Genomic DNA, 17,869 nt, shown 5'->3' with positions numbered 1-17,869 from the left:
TCCTTGTGTTCATATCTTTATATTTAAATTCATGGAGTATACACAATGCAGTCTACTCTATTACAATTTCCACACGTTGATAATGTTGGTTGACAGAGCTATGTTTTGGCATTTAGTTATCCAAACAGCAGTGTGACTGAGAAGCTTGGAGCAAAAAGGAAAAAATTACAAAAAAGAACAAAAAACATACAGAAATACAAAAACTTTGTAGATTCAACTGTATCACAGCAGCAGGTAGGTGAGTACAGGTAGGCAACATTAGTTATAGTTAGAGTAGAAAAACCATAAACAAAAAAATTCAATAGTGATGCTTTTAATGTTTATTTACAGCCCAGTGCCTTAAGGTGGATCCTCCTCTATGTCTTTTCTTCTTCTTTTTCTTCTAATATCACAACCGGATTCCAGCTGATTGGACTTCACTTTTCAAGTTAAGACGCAGGTTACAGAAATGGTTCGTTCCATTCAGCCTAAGAAAAAGGTTCAGTCTCAGCAGGATTTGAAACCGCATTATCATTGAGCCTCTGCTCCTCCGTCAGCGAAGTATTAAATCACACAGAGGCTTCTTCTGGCCCCTTATGCCCTGTGGACAAATATAGAGCTTTTTGACCTGACCTCTGACCTCTCCTGACACGGCTCTGCTGCTCTGCTCCTGGTGGTGCGATTCCCCTCACACTGCGGCTACACCTCTGCTTGCTGACAGGTGTCTCACATTCACAGCAGTCTGTGGTCAGAATAACATCTTCAGAGCTTAAATATCTTTAGCAACTTGTAACATTCACTGTGAGACCCAAATTTATTTGAGAATGTTTTTGAAGAATTTTGCTCCACTGAAGCTAATAAAAATCATTCTTTTAATATTCTTCCTGTTGAAATATAGGTTGTAGCTGTTTGTAGGCTCATCGTGATGTGACGCTTGAACCAGAAAAAAAATTCTTACATGCTAAAGATGCCAAATTACTTGCTTGAGTTTTATTCGATCAGTATTGCTGCTGCTTTGCTAGTTTTGGTGACTTAAATGCTTTCTCTATCCATACCCAGCAGATCTGAATCATCTGCATCTTAAATAATTGAGACATCTGCTACATATTTGTTAATTTCAATAGACAATTGGGTCGACTGGTAGGTTTATATCTTAACTCTTTGAATTACATGCATTTATGGAGCCAGTCAGAAGTTTACAGACATGGATTGGCAAGACTTTTAGGCCCTTAAGAATCTACTTGAACATGTTTTTTTGTTTTGGTTTTCCCGAGTAGAATGATTATACCACAAACAAAATTTATAACAACAGGAATTGGGTACAGAAGTTTGAATTTAATTTTCTAAATGTCCCTTATGTTATAGAGAGACAACCACCTTTCAGCATAATTCTGGATTGTTTGTTTGACCAGTCGTCTTGGCTCAGTAGAGCTTAGGAAGAAAAAGGTTCCTTGAAGCAAGACAAAGATTGAGCTATTTAACTAAAGTTACAGGAAGATTTTTCTTTTAAACCTAAGGACTCTCCATTAAATGTCAAATATGGTAATGGAAGCATTGATGCTAAATCTCTTCTACAACTTGTGAACTGGAAAAAGTAGGACTACTTCCCAAAATTGTAGGTGTTCCAACAATTATACCAAACACACAAAAACTAACATTAAAATGGAGCACCGGGTAACAGAAAAACACATCAATTTAATGAACTATATCAACTTTGCCAAGAAGAGTTGCAAAATGCTCAGAATTATGCCAAAGATTTTATTGGTTGATATAAAAAATCTGTTGGGACAATAAAGCTATTATTGGGGGTTTTTATAAGTACGTATTTAAGCATGCATGTATAATTTTGATCCTGTGTGGATTAGATAAACTCCACATTTATTTCAAAATTGTGCACCCACTTCTTGTTTTAAAGTTATTAGTCCATCAAAAAAAAAACTAAATTTCGTTCTAATGCATCATTAAAAACCCAATATCTGTTCAAAATTAATGTCTACAATCAGCAAATGTAACATTCTGTTAACTTCTATACAAGTTAAGTTACATAGAAGTAAACAAAAACATCTGATTATTCTGTGTTGGGCAGAATGAAATGGGATTGATGGTGAGTTTAAAGGCCGTAGGAATTATAAATTTGTCCGTTCTGGCAATTGGAATTTCATTTACTCAAACTCAGCAAACCATTTGAGTAATAAAATGTATTATTTGTTTGATTTTGAGCTTCTTTTTTTTTCAAGGTTTCTTCATAGTGGAAGATCTAAACCAAACAAAACTTACGTGTGTATTTTAATTCGAGGAGATTCAAGCTGCAGTCGCTTCTCACAACAACTCCTTTTAGTTTCCATAAATTACATATTTATAACCGCCTCTGTTATCAACCTTCAGATCAAGGCCTTGTCAGCAAACTTCTCTTCACCAGTTTTTCTGTACACGTTTGAACATTAAAGGACACGAGACAACCTGACATGCATGCACACACTCATAACTTTAGTGCTTTTCTTCCCGCTGTCCTTCCACAAACACTCAAACAGTTCACACACACACGCTAATTATTCAGGCTTTCCAACCTTTTTTTCTCCTCAGTCTCACAGTCATAAACAAATACACATTACAGTCAGACGCTACATTAGCACATACGCCAACAGAAAGAACTGTTCAACGAAAATTAGAAAAAGCTCAGTCCTTTAAAGGCGTCTACAAGCACTCGTACCTAAAACAAACCAAAACAAAGAAAAGGAAAATATACAGGGGCTTGTTTTGTGCCAGTAGTTTAGAAGAAAGGGAGAGCAAAGATACAGTCCTGATGTCATTGCTTCCTCCACTGTGGAGATTTTTGTTTCAGCAGTACGCAGACAATCCTCAATGAAGCATCTCTCCTCCTGTGACTGGTGGAAGCGCGTGGTCTCTGTCAGGGGGGTGAGGCGGTTATCGCTGCACTGCTGGCATGGATGTTAAAAGGTTTCGATTGGGAGAGTTACTTCAGGAAATAAAAAGAGCATCTTTGATATGAGGAAACAATTAACACAGTCAGTCATAGAGGAGATCCTCTGCTTTTTAACGGTTAATGTTAACGTTATGGCCGTGTGCGTTAGGTTTTTGGGGGAGGAGGGGTCTGAAGGTAGCGGGACGAGTCACACCGAGCTCCAGACGTGGTCTTGTTAAAACGCGACGGATGGCGGGTCGTTGGGTTAAGTGGTCTCTTTGCCCTGGGTGCCGGTGACCGTCTTGATGGAGCTGAGCGTTCGGTTGAACCAGGTTTTTTTGGCCGCCTGAACCTCATTGAGAGCCAGACCCAAATGGTGCTCCAGGTCCTGTTCGGAAAGGAAAAATATACATAACGCTACAAAGTGCTTCTTTGCTAAAACAGCACTGTGAAAATATAAACTCTAACAAAGTATTTTTGGTCTAGGAAACGTCTTAGTACCCTTGAAATAAGACAAAACTAACTTACAAGTAACTTTTCAGCAAGAAATAGGAACTTATTTTGAGTAAATAATTCCTTAATATTGACAGTAGAAGTTTGCTGTTTATATTAAAACTACATTTTTTAAGCTTGGCTTGGAAGGTTCAACAAAGGATGTTGGCAGCAGAATTATGAACAGATTGAAGTTTATAGGAGATTTTTTTTGGTAAACCATATAAAAAATGATTGAAGTTATAGAGCCCAGATGCAACAGTCCTGGATTTGCATTTGCCTTGAAATGATAAGTGGGGCGTAAAGTATTTGGAACTAACCTGCTATGACATAAAAATCACAGATGGCTAAATAGTGCAGCTGTCATTTCTATTTATGCAACGCAGCCATGCTACATTTTTCAGTTAAGAGTTTGTAAGAAATCTTTTCTGACTGAGAACCTGAAAATCTCGACTTCCAAATTCAGATGAAATGTATTCCAAATGACAGAAACCGTGGCTTTATTAGTGCCGAACCATAAATCAATAATAATATATGTCACAATTGACATGTGATCAATATCAATAGATCACACATCTGATAGAATATGCCATACAAAGAATATTGACTGAACTCTGATCCAGAACAGCACAGCATTCTGGGGGATGTAAGCTGAGTAAAGATTTTAGCTGCTCAACCTCAATAGATAATAAACAAGGTGGATGGCATCAACTGACTTGCCTCACTCTTTGGTTACCTAGAAACAATTTTTGGGGGGTAACTTGTGGTTACCTAGTAAGTTGAGTAACTTGTGCATTAGCAGTCAAAGGTTTTGCCACCGTGTCTCACAGCTGCTTAAAAATAAACGACAGCATGAGTGAAAACAGTGGATAAAACTGGAAAGGTCACACCACTACTGTAGTTCGGCAGATATTTAAAAAAAAAAAAAAAATCAATAATTATAAATACTGACTGATATGAAAAGCTTATATCATGATACACTGTTCAGCCTTATCGTTCAGGCCTGGCCTTATGTTTAGAGCTGCTGTCCTGCTGGATTTAGTTTTAGTTCGAGGCATCGGGGTAATAGAGACAATACAACTTCCAGCCACAACTTAAAGATTTTTATTTGTAAAAAAAAATTAAAATCATGTTTCATTTTTATCCCACCTTATGGTTATGTACTACTTTCTGTCGATCGTCCACATAAGATCCCAACAAATACTGAAAAGCCTTCCCTTTTAAAGTGATGAGCTTCTTGTCTTTTTCCTCAGACCTAACATCTTTTAAAGCCCAAAGTTTCAAACGGATCGAGTAAAAGTTAAACTGATTGTGCCCTAAAATCAAGAACTCTTTAATCATTTAAAGCTGATTCATGTACAAAACTTCACGCTATAACCATTTTTCAGCCTCTAAAGCTCCTTCAGATGCTGGTGATCACATTATTGTCTTCATTTCCTTAAATCAGATCCAATCAGATCCACATTTTCTTCTTCCTTTAATCATATCGGTTTAATAGAAAACTCTCCTCCTTGATTTAATGACCCTCTCCTGCACCAGGCTGATAAAGGCACACAGAACGGGATCATGGCCTTTTAATTAATTGCTACGCGGTTGACACACAGAGGCAGATAAAGGCAGGTAGCTCAGATATACGGAAATGAATATGCAGTAACAACCCTGATATAAGAGGTAATTAAACACCATCCACATGTCAAAGCCAGCTGTAACCTCCTAATAGAATCATCTTGAACATCTTATTAAAAGCTGTCAAAACGTGTCTTGCTGCCAGAAAGACAACTACCGTCCAAACTGTGACACATCTGTTTAAATGTTTTCTTCAATGGCAATTAGAGGAGTCGTGCTGGTGGGATTCAGAGCTGGAGATTTAATTTAAGCTGGGGCAACCAAACTTCTCCAACTTGTTTGGAGATGGTGTACGGAAATAACACAAATACCACCAGTAAGTTTTTTTTATTGCTCTGTGACCACATGTGTACAGCCAGTTATATTTGGGGCCCACGCTGTGTGTGTTGCCATACCTGGATTTTACACTCGGCCTCCACCAGCTGCAGCTTGGTCTGGGCCAGCTCCAGCTCCATCTCCCTCAGCTGGTTCTTCAGACCCTCCTTCTCCTCGTCGGTCTCCTCCGTCCCGTCGGCGGGCGCCGTGGTTACCGCAGCTCGCACACGACCCTCTTTGTTGAAAAGACTGCTGCACTTCTCACAGCCTTCAACCTTGGACTGCAGGGGGGAGAGAGAAATAAAATAAAACCGTTAAGAGGGTGGAAATAACTCCAGCTATTTTCAATTTCTGTGTTTACATTCAAATGCAGAGCTCAACATTAGTGTGTGCCACAATATTTGCGTCTCTTAGCTAAGTGAGTCCTTCAGAAATGAGAATTTCATTACAACATTACAGCATTAAACTTGGCTTGATATGATTAAAATGCAGAGCAATTATAGATAAGCCCTAATGAAGCAGCAAAGCGTTAGGCTGGAATTGCTCCTCAAGTATCAGTGGTAAGCTTTGTTACAGTCTTATTACAAATTCTCATTAATGTACCCTTATATATTATGAACTGAATATATATACCTGTTCAATTGCTTATTAGCACAAACTGTGAATTAGACAAACAGAAAGCATCTATCTATACATGCTAAGGCTAAACCTGAGCATCATAATCAGAAAAAGAGGCATTAATAAGACTTCAAACTAAGTGAGGCCATTCATTGTATCATTTATTGTGAATTGTGAAGATTTTCTTATAAGAATTTTGATTTATCGTCATGATAAATTCTGAAATTTGCAACTTATCACTTTTATCGTAATCACAATTTTAAGTCCCTTTAACGCAGTCCTTGCAATAAAAACAAATCCAGGCTAAAATTCACACGGACTCTTCTTGTGACTTTTTCCAGTTTAATAATGCACAATGTCACTAAAGCTCAGCCCTCCATGTGGGCGACTGATAAAATAACAAGTTTGTGATCAAAGGATGTCTGACAAATGTTTACAAGACCTTCTTGATTCTATGCACTTACAAATGCAAAACCTAGGTGTACCTAATAAAGTGGCAGGTTAGGGCATATGTAAAGGAGAAAACAAAATTAAAGGATGAAAAAACCCATTTTGTCCTTGGTGATATAAACTTTTTCCGGGAGATGTTGGGCAACCTCCACAGAGCTTTCTGCCAATATGGCCGTCCTCCCAGCTACAGTTTGAGCTAAAAGTCATAGAGCCGTGTGTGTGAGTGCTGGAAGTCAGGTGTCTGGCTAAGACTGCTTGGCCAAATTCCACATTCTTTCCGAAAAAGCTTTGATTTCACTGCCAGGGAACACAAAGAGATGGCAGCACACATCTCCACATACCTGCCAAGTCAAGAGTGAAAGAGAAAAACGGTCGTGTCCCTTTCAGCTTCTTCGGGTTTACTCAGACAAAGGAGCTTGATACTGTCACTCTTTCAGGGGTGAAGGAGCCAAATAAACTCCAGCAGCCCTGCTCCTGAATTCAAAAATATTTTCTGAGGCAAACATCTGACTGTGTAAATACTTAAAGGCTTCCGAATCTCTAAGGCGGCTTATGCACTGAGCTCAATGAACTTCTGTGTTTTCTGGGTCTTAACTGTGTCAAGAATCATCAGTAGAGTTGCACCCAGTAAACACACATTTCAACATGGCTGCTCATTGTTGGTGATCTGTAGTTAATCTGATCATTCAAAAAGAAGTAAACGAAATGTATTCTCATCTTGTGGATTAATTATGCAAAAGCGCAAACCTACAGTATTGTACCGCCATTGAATAAGCAGTTAGTCAAACCTGTGTTTTTGTCATAAATCCACACATAGCAGACAACCTGGCACAAACGCAACTTCAAATTGTATGTTTAGGCACTTAGTGACTAGCAGTCAGTTTCAAAGACATCATTTGTACAAATTTCTTTTGTTCCATCAATGAAAAAGTGACAGGCATAAAAAGGGAGAGGAATTAGCCTGAAAGTTGGCAGATCTTTGCACAGTGTGCGGTGTGTTCTTAAAAACTGATGGAAAACAGATTTCAACTACAGGACAAATAAAGAAGCAATGGATATAAAAAAAATTATAGCTGATCTAAAGTAGATGAATGTTATCTGGGTGTTATATCTTTAAAAAAACCAAAACAAAAAAAACCCAGAAAAGACCTGCAAAAGGAGGTGAGGGATGAGTCATCCTTTTAGCTGACGATCTACTTTGTGCTCAGTTTTAGGCAAATAGCTCTTGGGAATCACCCAAGTTTTTCTAACAAGGGAGGGAGGGCACAGTGTAGAAACAAACAAGAAAAGAAAGGAAGGCAATATATGATAAAGAAAGGAATGAAGCACTCAAATAGGACATAATAAAGGCAATAAAGAAAGAACCGGGAAAGAGGAAAGGAACAGAGGAAGGATATATGCAAGGAAGGAAGGTAGGACAGAATTAATAAATGAAAGGAGGAAGTAAATAAGTTAGGAAGGAGGAACACAAAGAAAGAAAGGAAAGAGGGATGGAAGATATGAGTAATGAGAACGGACAAAATTAAGAAGCAATGGGAGAAGAAAAAGGAGGCACAAACAATGTACTAAAATGGAAGGACATAAAAGAGGGGGGAAAGAATGAAAAACAAAAGGAAAGAAAGAAAGATCCAATCCAAGACAATTGAGTACGAGATACAATCTGGAAATACAAATATTTTTCATACTTTTCGTAAAACAAAACAAAACAAAACAAACTAATTCTACAATTTTCTGGACAGTGTTGGACCCCTGACCTTAATAATTTTATTTTGTTTACGACATGAAACTAACAACAATTAGCAAAATGTATGCGTTAGTAGATATTTTGTTACATTTAGACACAACAGAGGTTTATCCTTGAAAGACTCACTAATTAGAATTATGTGGCTTAACAAACATTCCTGTGGAAAAGGCCTGGTAGAAAAACCACACTGAATATCAGTGGGAAAAAAAAGGCATCAAAATCCAGCAGTGGTCTTAAGAACAGCTGCTTAAGACCACTTATGTATATTTAATAAAAACTCTTAATGCAGAAGAGGACTAACCAAGCATGTGCTCAATGATGTTGTTTTATATATATATAACTCACTCTGATTTTCTCCAGTTCTCCTCGAGTGGCCGTCTGTTGTTTCTCCAGTCGTTCGCTGAGCTGACAGCAGATCTATAGGAAACACAAACAGCTCAGTTAAACCGACAGTGTTTGTTCTGGTCAAGCTATTTCTTCTGTCTGAATAAGTTAGTTGAATTTCTCATGTCTTATCTTTAGTGGACCACTGCTTCCTGCAAAACAAGGCACAGAGCTGAAAGATCTATCCAAACTAAGGTGATGTATTACGACGGTGGACCTTTTTGTTGTAGCAACAACAGAGGATTATCAAGAACTACCTCAGCATGCTATCCTTTTTCCACTGATACTGGAGGGAGTATTGCACTTTCAAAATTCGTGTGCCAAAAAATAAAATAGTAGTTAAAACAACTACATCACCTGCATGTTTCACAAATCGTTTCTTTGCCTGGTTACTACAATAGTCACTGGGTCACATAATATAGTGGAAAAAAACAGCTGATAGAGACACTGTACTCAAGAGTTAGTTACCCAGAGCTAAAAAACCAAATGCATTCCTTTATAACACATAATGGCATACAGTACAACGTACAACAGTTCATCAAAAGATTAGAATGAATGAGTAAGGATACAACACTCTTATCTCACCAGGTTAAGAAGTAGCAAACTGTAGATTCCAGTTACAGTGAGGTGAGTTTTGTGTTTCTTGTGAGCCTATTTGTTACTAAACAAAATTTCCAGATGATGACTTGCAGATTATTGCTTTGAGTACCATCTGGTGTTTGTCTTTCTTTTTTTTTTATCTCTGTTTGTCTCTTAGCAATATAGCCTGTGAAGTCTCTCCTTTGAGCTTTGGGTCACTTTGTTGGGTCAACAGATTCTGGTTTACCAGCAGGTCTGGTTTGCAGGATATTGACCTGTGAGTTAGCAGGTTGTGCTTTACTTCTGATACTTTATATTAGTCTCTCCATATTCCAGCTTTCTGCACTTTCTGCAGATTCTCAATCTCTCTAACCTGTTTCCAATCTTTTCTCGTCATTTGAACGGTTATCCTCCCTTCAGCTCAAATCTGGACCATTTTATCTTTGGGTTTTTTCGTCCCTGTATGAGTAGTTCAGGCTTGCATCGTGCTTTCTTTTGTTTTCCCCTATCGCTCCTGTTCAAAGCTGTTTTTTGGTGCTTTAGATGTTTTCTATAATTAGTGGATGGGCAGAGAGCGACATGTTGAGGAGAACAATGTGTTCTAATGGGATTTAAAGCCGGTGTAGAACGGGGTACTTGTCAGTTTAAAGGCACGGACTGTCGTGGCTGTACCATCTGCGACCAAGCTGTCCAGGATTATTTCACTCATTAAAATTCTGGATGAACGGGGTAGTATGCTTTATTTTTATCATGTGATGGATATATTTTCTTCCACAGCTGTGTCACACCAACATTAGATTTGTTGTACTTGTCTTATATGTGCAGCTAAACTAATTGTTCTTTCCAGAACTTTGTTTACTTTTTACCTCGTCTCTTCCATATAATTGATCTCATACATGAAGGAGCATGAAGCTCCTTTCCATTAAGTTAAGCATCTGTGAAGCATGTATAGCTTTATAGTACAGATACTGGGAGAACACAGTGTTTAGCTACATTAGGTTGAGTTACAGGATGAACTTTTTTCTGTCAAAATGTAATGCCTTTCCATAGGTAGGAAGGTTGGAAGGATGGAGGGATAAAATGAAAGGATGAAAGAATGGATAGATGAATGCACAGATGAATGGATATGTGGATGGATGAATAGATGCATAAATAGATTAAGCTTTTAGAAAGTAAAGGGAATATATACTGGAAATACAAATATTTTAATTTTAAGCATGGTTTTCTCTTATTGTTCATCTTTTCTCTCTCTGTCAAGAACTGTAAAACACTTCTAGACTTTTAAAAACTGTGTACAACCCCTGCTTACCATATGTTTAATGTTATACATAAAAGTTGTAACTACCAGCAGATAAAATACCTGATCAGAAAATTTAACCATCCTTCAGACAAGGATGTGAGAACTATGAGAATGAAATTAAATGTAATGATAACAGAATCCTGGGCACATACACCCCTACATGGATTCCCTGACACCTCTCCCATATAAGAGCCTACAATGAACCACTTGATGCTGTTTTTAGCTCCACCAATACGAGACATTTTTCTGTCCTCTTGTGCTGGAGGGCCAATTAGCACACAAAGCTGTTTTGGCTCCAATCCTACAAAAAAAAAACCTGGCAACTACAGGCAGCGAACAAGGAAAGTACTATTTGAAGAATAATTTGAGTTATCTGGGTTGGAAAACAATGCAGGTTATTTTGGGACATTCTCAACTTGTCAATCCCAGCAGACTGAAGCCTGCTGTCTTCCTTCTGCTCTCTCTCCTTCAGCACACTCTTCATTTTCTCTCTCCTCCATCTCTCAACCCCTTTTTCCTTCCTGTCATAAAGCAGACTATTTTTGACAAGGCCCCATTTTCACAGTTAGCTCTGCTCAGCACAGCTCTGAGCCGCACACACTTCCAATCTGAGCCTGCTTTCACACACTCCACACATACAAACGCCGTCTCTTCTATGACTGCTCTCTTTTGTCAATCTGAGATTGCCGCCGTTATTTTTAGACTTAGGTGAAAATAAGGTCTGATTCTGAATTAGTCTTTCTTCTATTTTTGTGTGCCTTCACAGGGTAGGCCAGAAAAATAGATGGTTGCATAAGATCCATGTGCTGATGGTAATAGCACTTGATTTGGACAAGTTTATATTTGAACATTAAGTGACGGATTCAGGCAGATGAGACTTAAAATATGCTTACATCTGGGTCCACCTGAGGACTGGTTATATCCAAAAATATAGGTGTGTTTTTACTTCACAAGTGTGATAAATGAACACAACTTGACTACTGTTACAAAGTATCATGTTTTAAAAATATTAATAGGTCTGTTACTGAGAGTTTATGTCCAGTCTAGATGTCCAATTCTGGTAGCTTATAGAAGAAGGTGCTCTGGTCTGATCAGACCAAAATTTATTATTTTTATTGTCTTGCATCAAATTGTGGTTCTATAATATATTTTTTTCAGGGAGGCTTAACACAAATATATGCCCCATTTTTTGCCAAACCTTTTCACAATATTATTTGTGGTCTATCTGGTGTGTTCTTTGGTCTTTTTCTTCAACAATATTTTCTAACAAAAATTATGGTGCCTTTACAGAGTAACTCCAGCTATTCTCAGACTAAATCACAGTAATGGTACACTTAACTTACTAATATGTCAGAATAAAAGGTAACTACTACAAATGAAGGTCACAATTTTAGATTTTAATTTGTAAATATTTTGCAAACTGCATATTTTTTCTTCCCCTTCTCAATTCTGCCCTACTTTGTTTGTCTATGACCTAAAATTCTGATAAAGAGCCGAAGCCAGTGGTTGTAAAATGACAAAAGTGAAAAGGATCATGGGTTTGCATACATTTACAGTGTAGGTCAAAAAAAGTCAAGCCAACAACAACCTATTTAAAAAAAAAAGAAAGAATTATATTGAAGGAAAAATCTTTTTTTTTTCCTTCAGTAGTGCTCTTGTACCAAAAGTTACAAGAGCACTAAAGCTAATAAATTATGGTTTAAACTAACAAAAACTATGATAAATGTAGCCAGGATGGATTTTTAATGCCACTTGAATGAAGTATGAAAGAAAATCTTAATGATTATGACTCGCTGGCCTGGTTTTAATACAAAAACATGGCAACAAGAAACAAGTGGAGCTTTGTATTGAAAATCTTTTCTTCTCATTATTGTTGTGCTTCTGAGATTTAACTGAGGTGAAAAAGAGCCAAGCAGTCATACACAGACTTATTGCTATATGAAAACTGCCAAATGCTGGCAGCTTCTGCTCTCTAGATATTTCGTTTTGTGCTGGTAAACATTATGAGTTATTCCTCTTGGGTCGCTGTCAATCTTTAGTCGAGTTCAGCTTGAAGCCGTTTGATATTTAAATGCATATGTTTTTCTGGCTCCTTGGCAGGTTGACAAAGTGACACCATATATCAAATCATATTGCAGGACAGTTAGCTGAGAATAATTCAACTATGAATTCTGCAAAATTTGTGATATGGCGCCTGAAGACAACAGAAGCAGATTGCCCTGCAAGATTCTTATTTGAACCAGAAGTTAAGCAGACTTATAACAGTCAGAACAGTGAAATTATTTTTAAATCAGTGAGCTGCTAGAAAACTCAAGTCGAAAGAAAAGCATGCATTAGGAATTGCCATGTTAGAGCTAAGAGCTACATGTTGAAAAGGGCAGTGAAATTTAACATACCCGTGCGCAATTATGCCTTTGAAAACTGATGGTGAAAGCAATACTGCCACCTGAGGCCACATTGGATTATTACATCTATGGAAATTCTTCTGCAAATAAACCAAGATGTTGATTTTACTGCTGGTTGAGGTAAACTGTATTTCAGGATGTTTGTTGAGTAAATATATTTTAAAAAAGCAAACCATTTTTAAGAGCTGTACTTTTTTTAGATTATTGCAAAAAATATGACTTCCTAGAATTGCTTTCTTTTTAGAATGTCCTACCTTATAAAGATTTTAACACATTTCCAGTCTCTTCATGCACTTCTTTCAAGAAGTTAGACTTCTTTGTCTTTTGTATCCTTTATTTTGTTGTTCAGGTTTATCTTAACATCTTAAACACAACACTGAAGCTATATATATTTTTACAGTTTTCCATTATAAAAAGCCATTTTATATTGACAATAATCTGTCACTATGTTTCAATGATTTTAGCTAAGGCTGTTGTCACACCTGATAGTCTGGTAGACTCACTTTGAGAGACCAACATTGCAACACTTGTTCCACTTTCAGCTAGTGCGGTTTGCTTTTTCACGGCACTGATCAAATGAACCAGACTTTGAAAAGCTTGTTCCCCTCCTTGCCTGTGGTGGCGCTGCACCAAGAACTACTGAAGGAAAACAACATGAAAACCTCTGAAGAAGACAGTGGGCACAACTTTCTTCTTCACGAAATCTAAGCAGAAATTAGAATTATATTTTGGCAGATTTAGGATTTTTCTTTTGTCTTTGGTAAAAAAAAAAAAAAAAACGCAAGTCATTTCTCCAAAGAGTAATGACTTGCGCTGGCGCGTTTCTTTTTGTTGTATTTACCCAGAATGTCATAGTATGGTATAGTTTGCTTCCTGCTTTTGGGCTCTGCTTGCATTCCCAATACACACATTCGAACTGCGCCAGCCGAGACCTATGTTTGCAGGTGGACCAGAGTTTCCATTTTTGGTCCGCATCAGAGTTCAGTTGAGCATCGACACCTCTCCAAACGAACCAAATTCCCAGAAATCAAACTAAAGTTTGATTAAAGCAAACTAAACAGAACTGGTGTGAATTCTGACATTAATCAAAAAATATTTTATGGCCAAGTATTCAAAGCACATTTCAAGGAAGCCTGAGCAAAAGCAGGGCGACAGTTTACAGTTTCACTTCCCTAATAACTCTTCAAGTCCCCTGTGACAAGAGACACACTCTAGTAATGATGTAAAAAGGGGGCTTTCTACAAATACTCTGACCTTCATTTGCACTCAAAAAATACTTAAGGTTAATAGCTTGTACCTGTTTATATTCTCCAATAATAGAACCGTTCTTCTTTATCTCTGACTCCGACTTATCAAGCTCCCTTCGGCACATTTCTTTCAGCTGGAGAGACAAAAAAAAACACAAACACAGACATAATTAGGTGGCTATAGATGGCAAAAATATACAAGACAAACCGATTCAGAGACCAAGGAGAACATATGACTACCAAAAAATGTAAATAAAATGCAGAAAAGTACTGACATAGTGTAGGATGGTGCCCTAAACACAACCTTCACTCTAGTACATAAATCATTGAGTGTATCACCTGCAGACTCAACAAGACACAAGACATTTGGAGGACAGGCACAGAGGGCTGCAGGTCAAACCGTTCCTCACTGAACCAGAGAAAATATACATCAAACACTGACAGCTTTCATATGAAGTGATCGTCTGTAGTAGTAACTATATACGTAGAATTGACAACTTTTAAAGAAAACCATGAAGATGGACGCACAGAGAATGAACAATAATATAGAAATTTCAGATCTTGGGAAAAGTTTTTCTTTTTCAATAATGAATGAGGCAAATGACTGAATACGTTCTGCAGGGATTAGGCGAATAATATACATAAAGGCTAACATGGAAAATATGGACTGACAAATATAAAATATAGTTTTAATTTAAAAGAAAACTGTAATGATTTGTATAACTGAGGTGAACAACCTCAGAATGACTGAAGGATACACTGTTTGCTTTAAAAATCAACTGATGTTATTTATAGTGCTGATTACAACCTGCAGAGTCTTGACTCTCTCAATAATTTATTCATAAATAACATTTCCCACCATTCACCTTCTAATTTTGGCATTAGGAGATAATGCCAGAAGATTTAGTTGTGTTTGTTTTCTAAGATCTAACAAAATTAAGAGGAGAAAAAATGTATTTACACTTCCAGTTTCTCTTCTTTTGCTCCCTATTAAACCCAGCATAGAATATAGATGTATTCTTCTTGCATAAAAAGTTCTGACTCAAAAGGCACCGTCTTATTTTTAAGATCTTAGTGCCTCATATGTTCCCACTGACTGACCATTTTTAGTCTTGGGAATTTTGCTGGAGTTAGTTTTACATATTCTCTGTTTTGTTCCCCATAGAAAGCCCCACTGGCTCAGTATTTTCTGTGTTATTTTATTAGGTTTGTGAACCAAACACATCTAAAAGTATCAGCACACCGGCCCTCGAGAGTTGAAGTTTTGACATCTCTGCCACACAAAGCATTCCTGGTTCAGTTATTCTTGAGTCACAGAACGCAATGAAGGTGTTTGAGTGTGACTCAAACTTTTACATGACGGGAACATGCGGAAATAAACAAATGCATGAGATATACAAAATTAAATAGTCCGGTTTAGACCAAATTTAAAGCATGCGATTAACATATTAAAGGCCAACTTACTTTTCAAAATTACTTTACGACATTTTAAGGCTGGCATTTCAGACACAGACTAAGACTTTTTAAGGACTCTAAGTTTTAAAATTAATTTCACTGTACAATGTCATAATTTGGATAAAATTACACTAGCTTTTTATGATTGCATTGTATGGAAGTCACTAGATTTATTTTTATAAATGGATAGCAATCGGATCAATGTCTGGTGCCTGTCTCCAGTAGTCATTGGTCAAGAGGCAGACCATAACACCGAACAAGCATGCACACACACACACCTGTACTTAAGGACAATTTAGAGACTGTTATAAACTTGTAATAAATAAATAAACTCAATTAACCTGCCTTAATTCCTTCATCAGAGAAATGGCATTATGTGTGCATAAAGCGCTGAAATACTTCAAGTGCCATTTAAACTCTTCACAGGTTTTCTCAAACAAAAGCTCAAGGAAGAAAAGCCTTGTAGTTTTGCTCTCACCTGTGCGGACTCTTCCTCCAGCCGTCTCTTCTCGTCTTCAGATTCAATCAGCTTCTGTTTGGTCAGCAGTAACTCTTTATTCAGGGCATCTGCCTTTTCTTCAGCCTGACACAAACATGAACATACAAGACAAGACAAAAAGAGACCACGAGGTTGAAAAGATAGTTGAAAGTTTGGCTTGTCCTACTTTCCTTTTTACCTGCTCTATTTTAAAGGTAGGTCAGCAAAAACCTTGTGCATAAATCTGTGCAGGTTTTAAGACAAAAAATAACAGCAAAACCTGTGCTGTGACTCTGCCACAAATTTATTACCTCTGCTAAATGGAACACATCCCATCACACACATTTTTCTGTTGGCTTACATTGTCCAGATCTTTCCGAAGAGCTATCTTGCTGCTCACTAGTTCATGTGCCAAGTCGTCGTTCTCCTGCTCCAAACGCATGTTGGCCTCTTGCAAACGCCGATTCTCCCGCTGGACACGGGAAGAGAGGGAGAAAAGAGAACAAGAAAAAAAAACAGAAGTAAATATGAGAAAAAAAGATAAACGATGAAAACACCAAGGAGTAGAAAAGTGAAACAGAAGAGAACAGACAGAGAAGGGAAGAGCCATTAGAAAAAGAGGAAGAAAAAGTCAAGAGATAGCAGAACAGGGAAAACAAGTAAATCATAAAGAAGTGTCATATGAATGTGTAATCTACTGCTCCTGGGTCAGTTTTTTTTTTAGAGAACTATAAAGTTTACTGAGGTTAAAATATAGTGAAAGAGGACACTGCACTGTTTAAAACATAACTTGCTTGTATATCATTAACAACCGACTGAAAACTGAAAGTTGACATAAAGCTAGCAAGAAGATGCAACTGAGAGGGAAAACTAAAAACTTAAAAAGAGCGAGAGCATTATGTTTTGTATTTTAGCTGATTCTTTCTCCCTCATTTAATTATTTTGGGATTGTAGTCCATATTTACCACTGCTTTGTGTCTGCAATTTTTATTCTGTAGGTCAAATGTTTTGATACTAAAGGAGACAGCATTGATGGTTTATTCCTGGATAAATGGTTCATGCCTTCGGTGTGTATTTCTACCTCATATCTCTCAATGGGGGCTTCTTGTTGCTCCTGCTGCTCCCGTATGGTGTGGTACTCCTTCTCAAATTTCTTCAGCTTCTTCTGACTTATCTATATTTTTAAGCAAAAAGAGACAGAAAAACAAACGCTTAGCAACTGAACACACTGAAGAAGAAAGAATATTCATTCATCCAGCTAACTTGATGGGAATGAGGAGGAAGCCACTGTGCTTAACTATAAAAACCAGTAGATTTAAGGAAGGAGTTTTGAGCTACTTTTGAAATGAAAAGCAGCTGAAATGCTGGGTAATACGAGACTCACTGATTAAGTGCCTGGTGGCCTAAATCAGACAATTTTTAAATTTTAAGTCTGCAATCGGATGTTCGGAAACTCAAAAACTAAATCATATCAGCGAATATGTCATAAATGGCCGTCATGTCGAACTAACAGCACGTCTGTCCTTCAGAAAGGAAAGATAGAAGTCAAAGAAACTTTCACTTTCTGTAGGTAGTTAAAAGACAAGTAATAGCAAGAACTCAAATGTTCTGGGACATAATGAATGTTTTTTTCTATTTACGCATTTTATCTTGCATCTTTTTTATGTTTGTGCTACATGCCTCCTTTAATTAATTTAATTTTACACTAACTTTTAAAAATTAAAAGCCAACCTTAAGGTCAGACATTAGTAAACACTGCATTTTATAATACAATTCACTTTCAATCTCAAATTTGAAGTATATAAAAACATTTTTATAAAAGAAATATTTCAGTGTATCAAGCTTTTTTTATTATTAACAAACCTGATGAATGT

At 37.2% G+C, this 17,869-nt stretch overlaps 1 protein-coding gene across 2 annotated transcripts in view; it reads right to left on the bottom strand.

Moving 5' to 3' along the window:
• rabgap1 (RAB GTPase activating protein 1) overlaps positions 1-17,869 on the bottom strand; it is a 71,036-nt gene continuing 53,167 nt past the window's right edge. For both annotated transcript variants that reach the window (XM_028024967.1, XM_028024968.1), the window contains 7 exons: positions 17,077-17,169; positions 16,357-16,467; positions 15,996-16,100; positions 14,113-14,196; positions 8,493-8,564; positions 5,416-5,616; positions 1-3,290 (listed from right to left, as the gene is read on the bottom strand). In XM_028024967.1, the coding sequence (XP_027880768.1) occupies positions 3,168-3,290; positions 5,416-5,616; positions 8,493-8,564; positions 14,113-14,196; positions 15,996-16,100; positions 16,357-16,467; positions 17,077-17,169 (789 nt within the window). In that variant the 3' untranslated portion in view covers positions 1-3,167. The remainder of the gene's footprint in view (positions 3,291-5,415; positions 5,617-8,492; positions 8,565-14,112; positions 14,197-15,995; positions 16,101-16,356; positions 16,468-17,076; positions 17,170-17,869) is intronic.

Source organism: Xiphophorus couchianus, chromosome 8, assembly GCF_001444195.1.
Source record: "Xiphophorus couchianus chromosome 8, X_couchianus-1.0, whole genome shotgun sequence".
NCBI lineage: Eukaryota > Metazoa > Chordata > Actinopteri > Cyprinodontiformes > Poeciliidae > Xiphophorus > Xiphophorus couchianus.
Note: the sequence above shows the minus strand (reverse complement) of the source record. Positions and strands in the feature narration are given on the sequence as shown.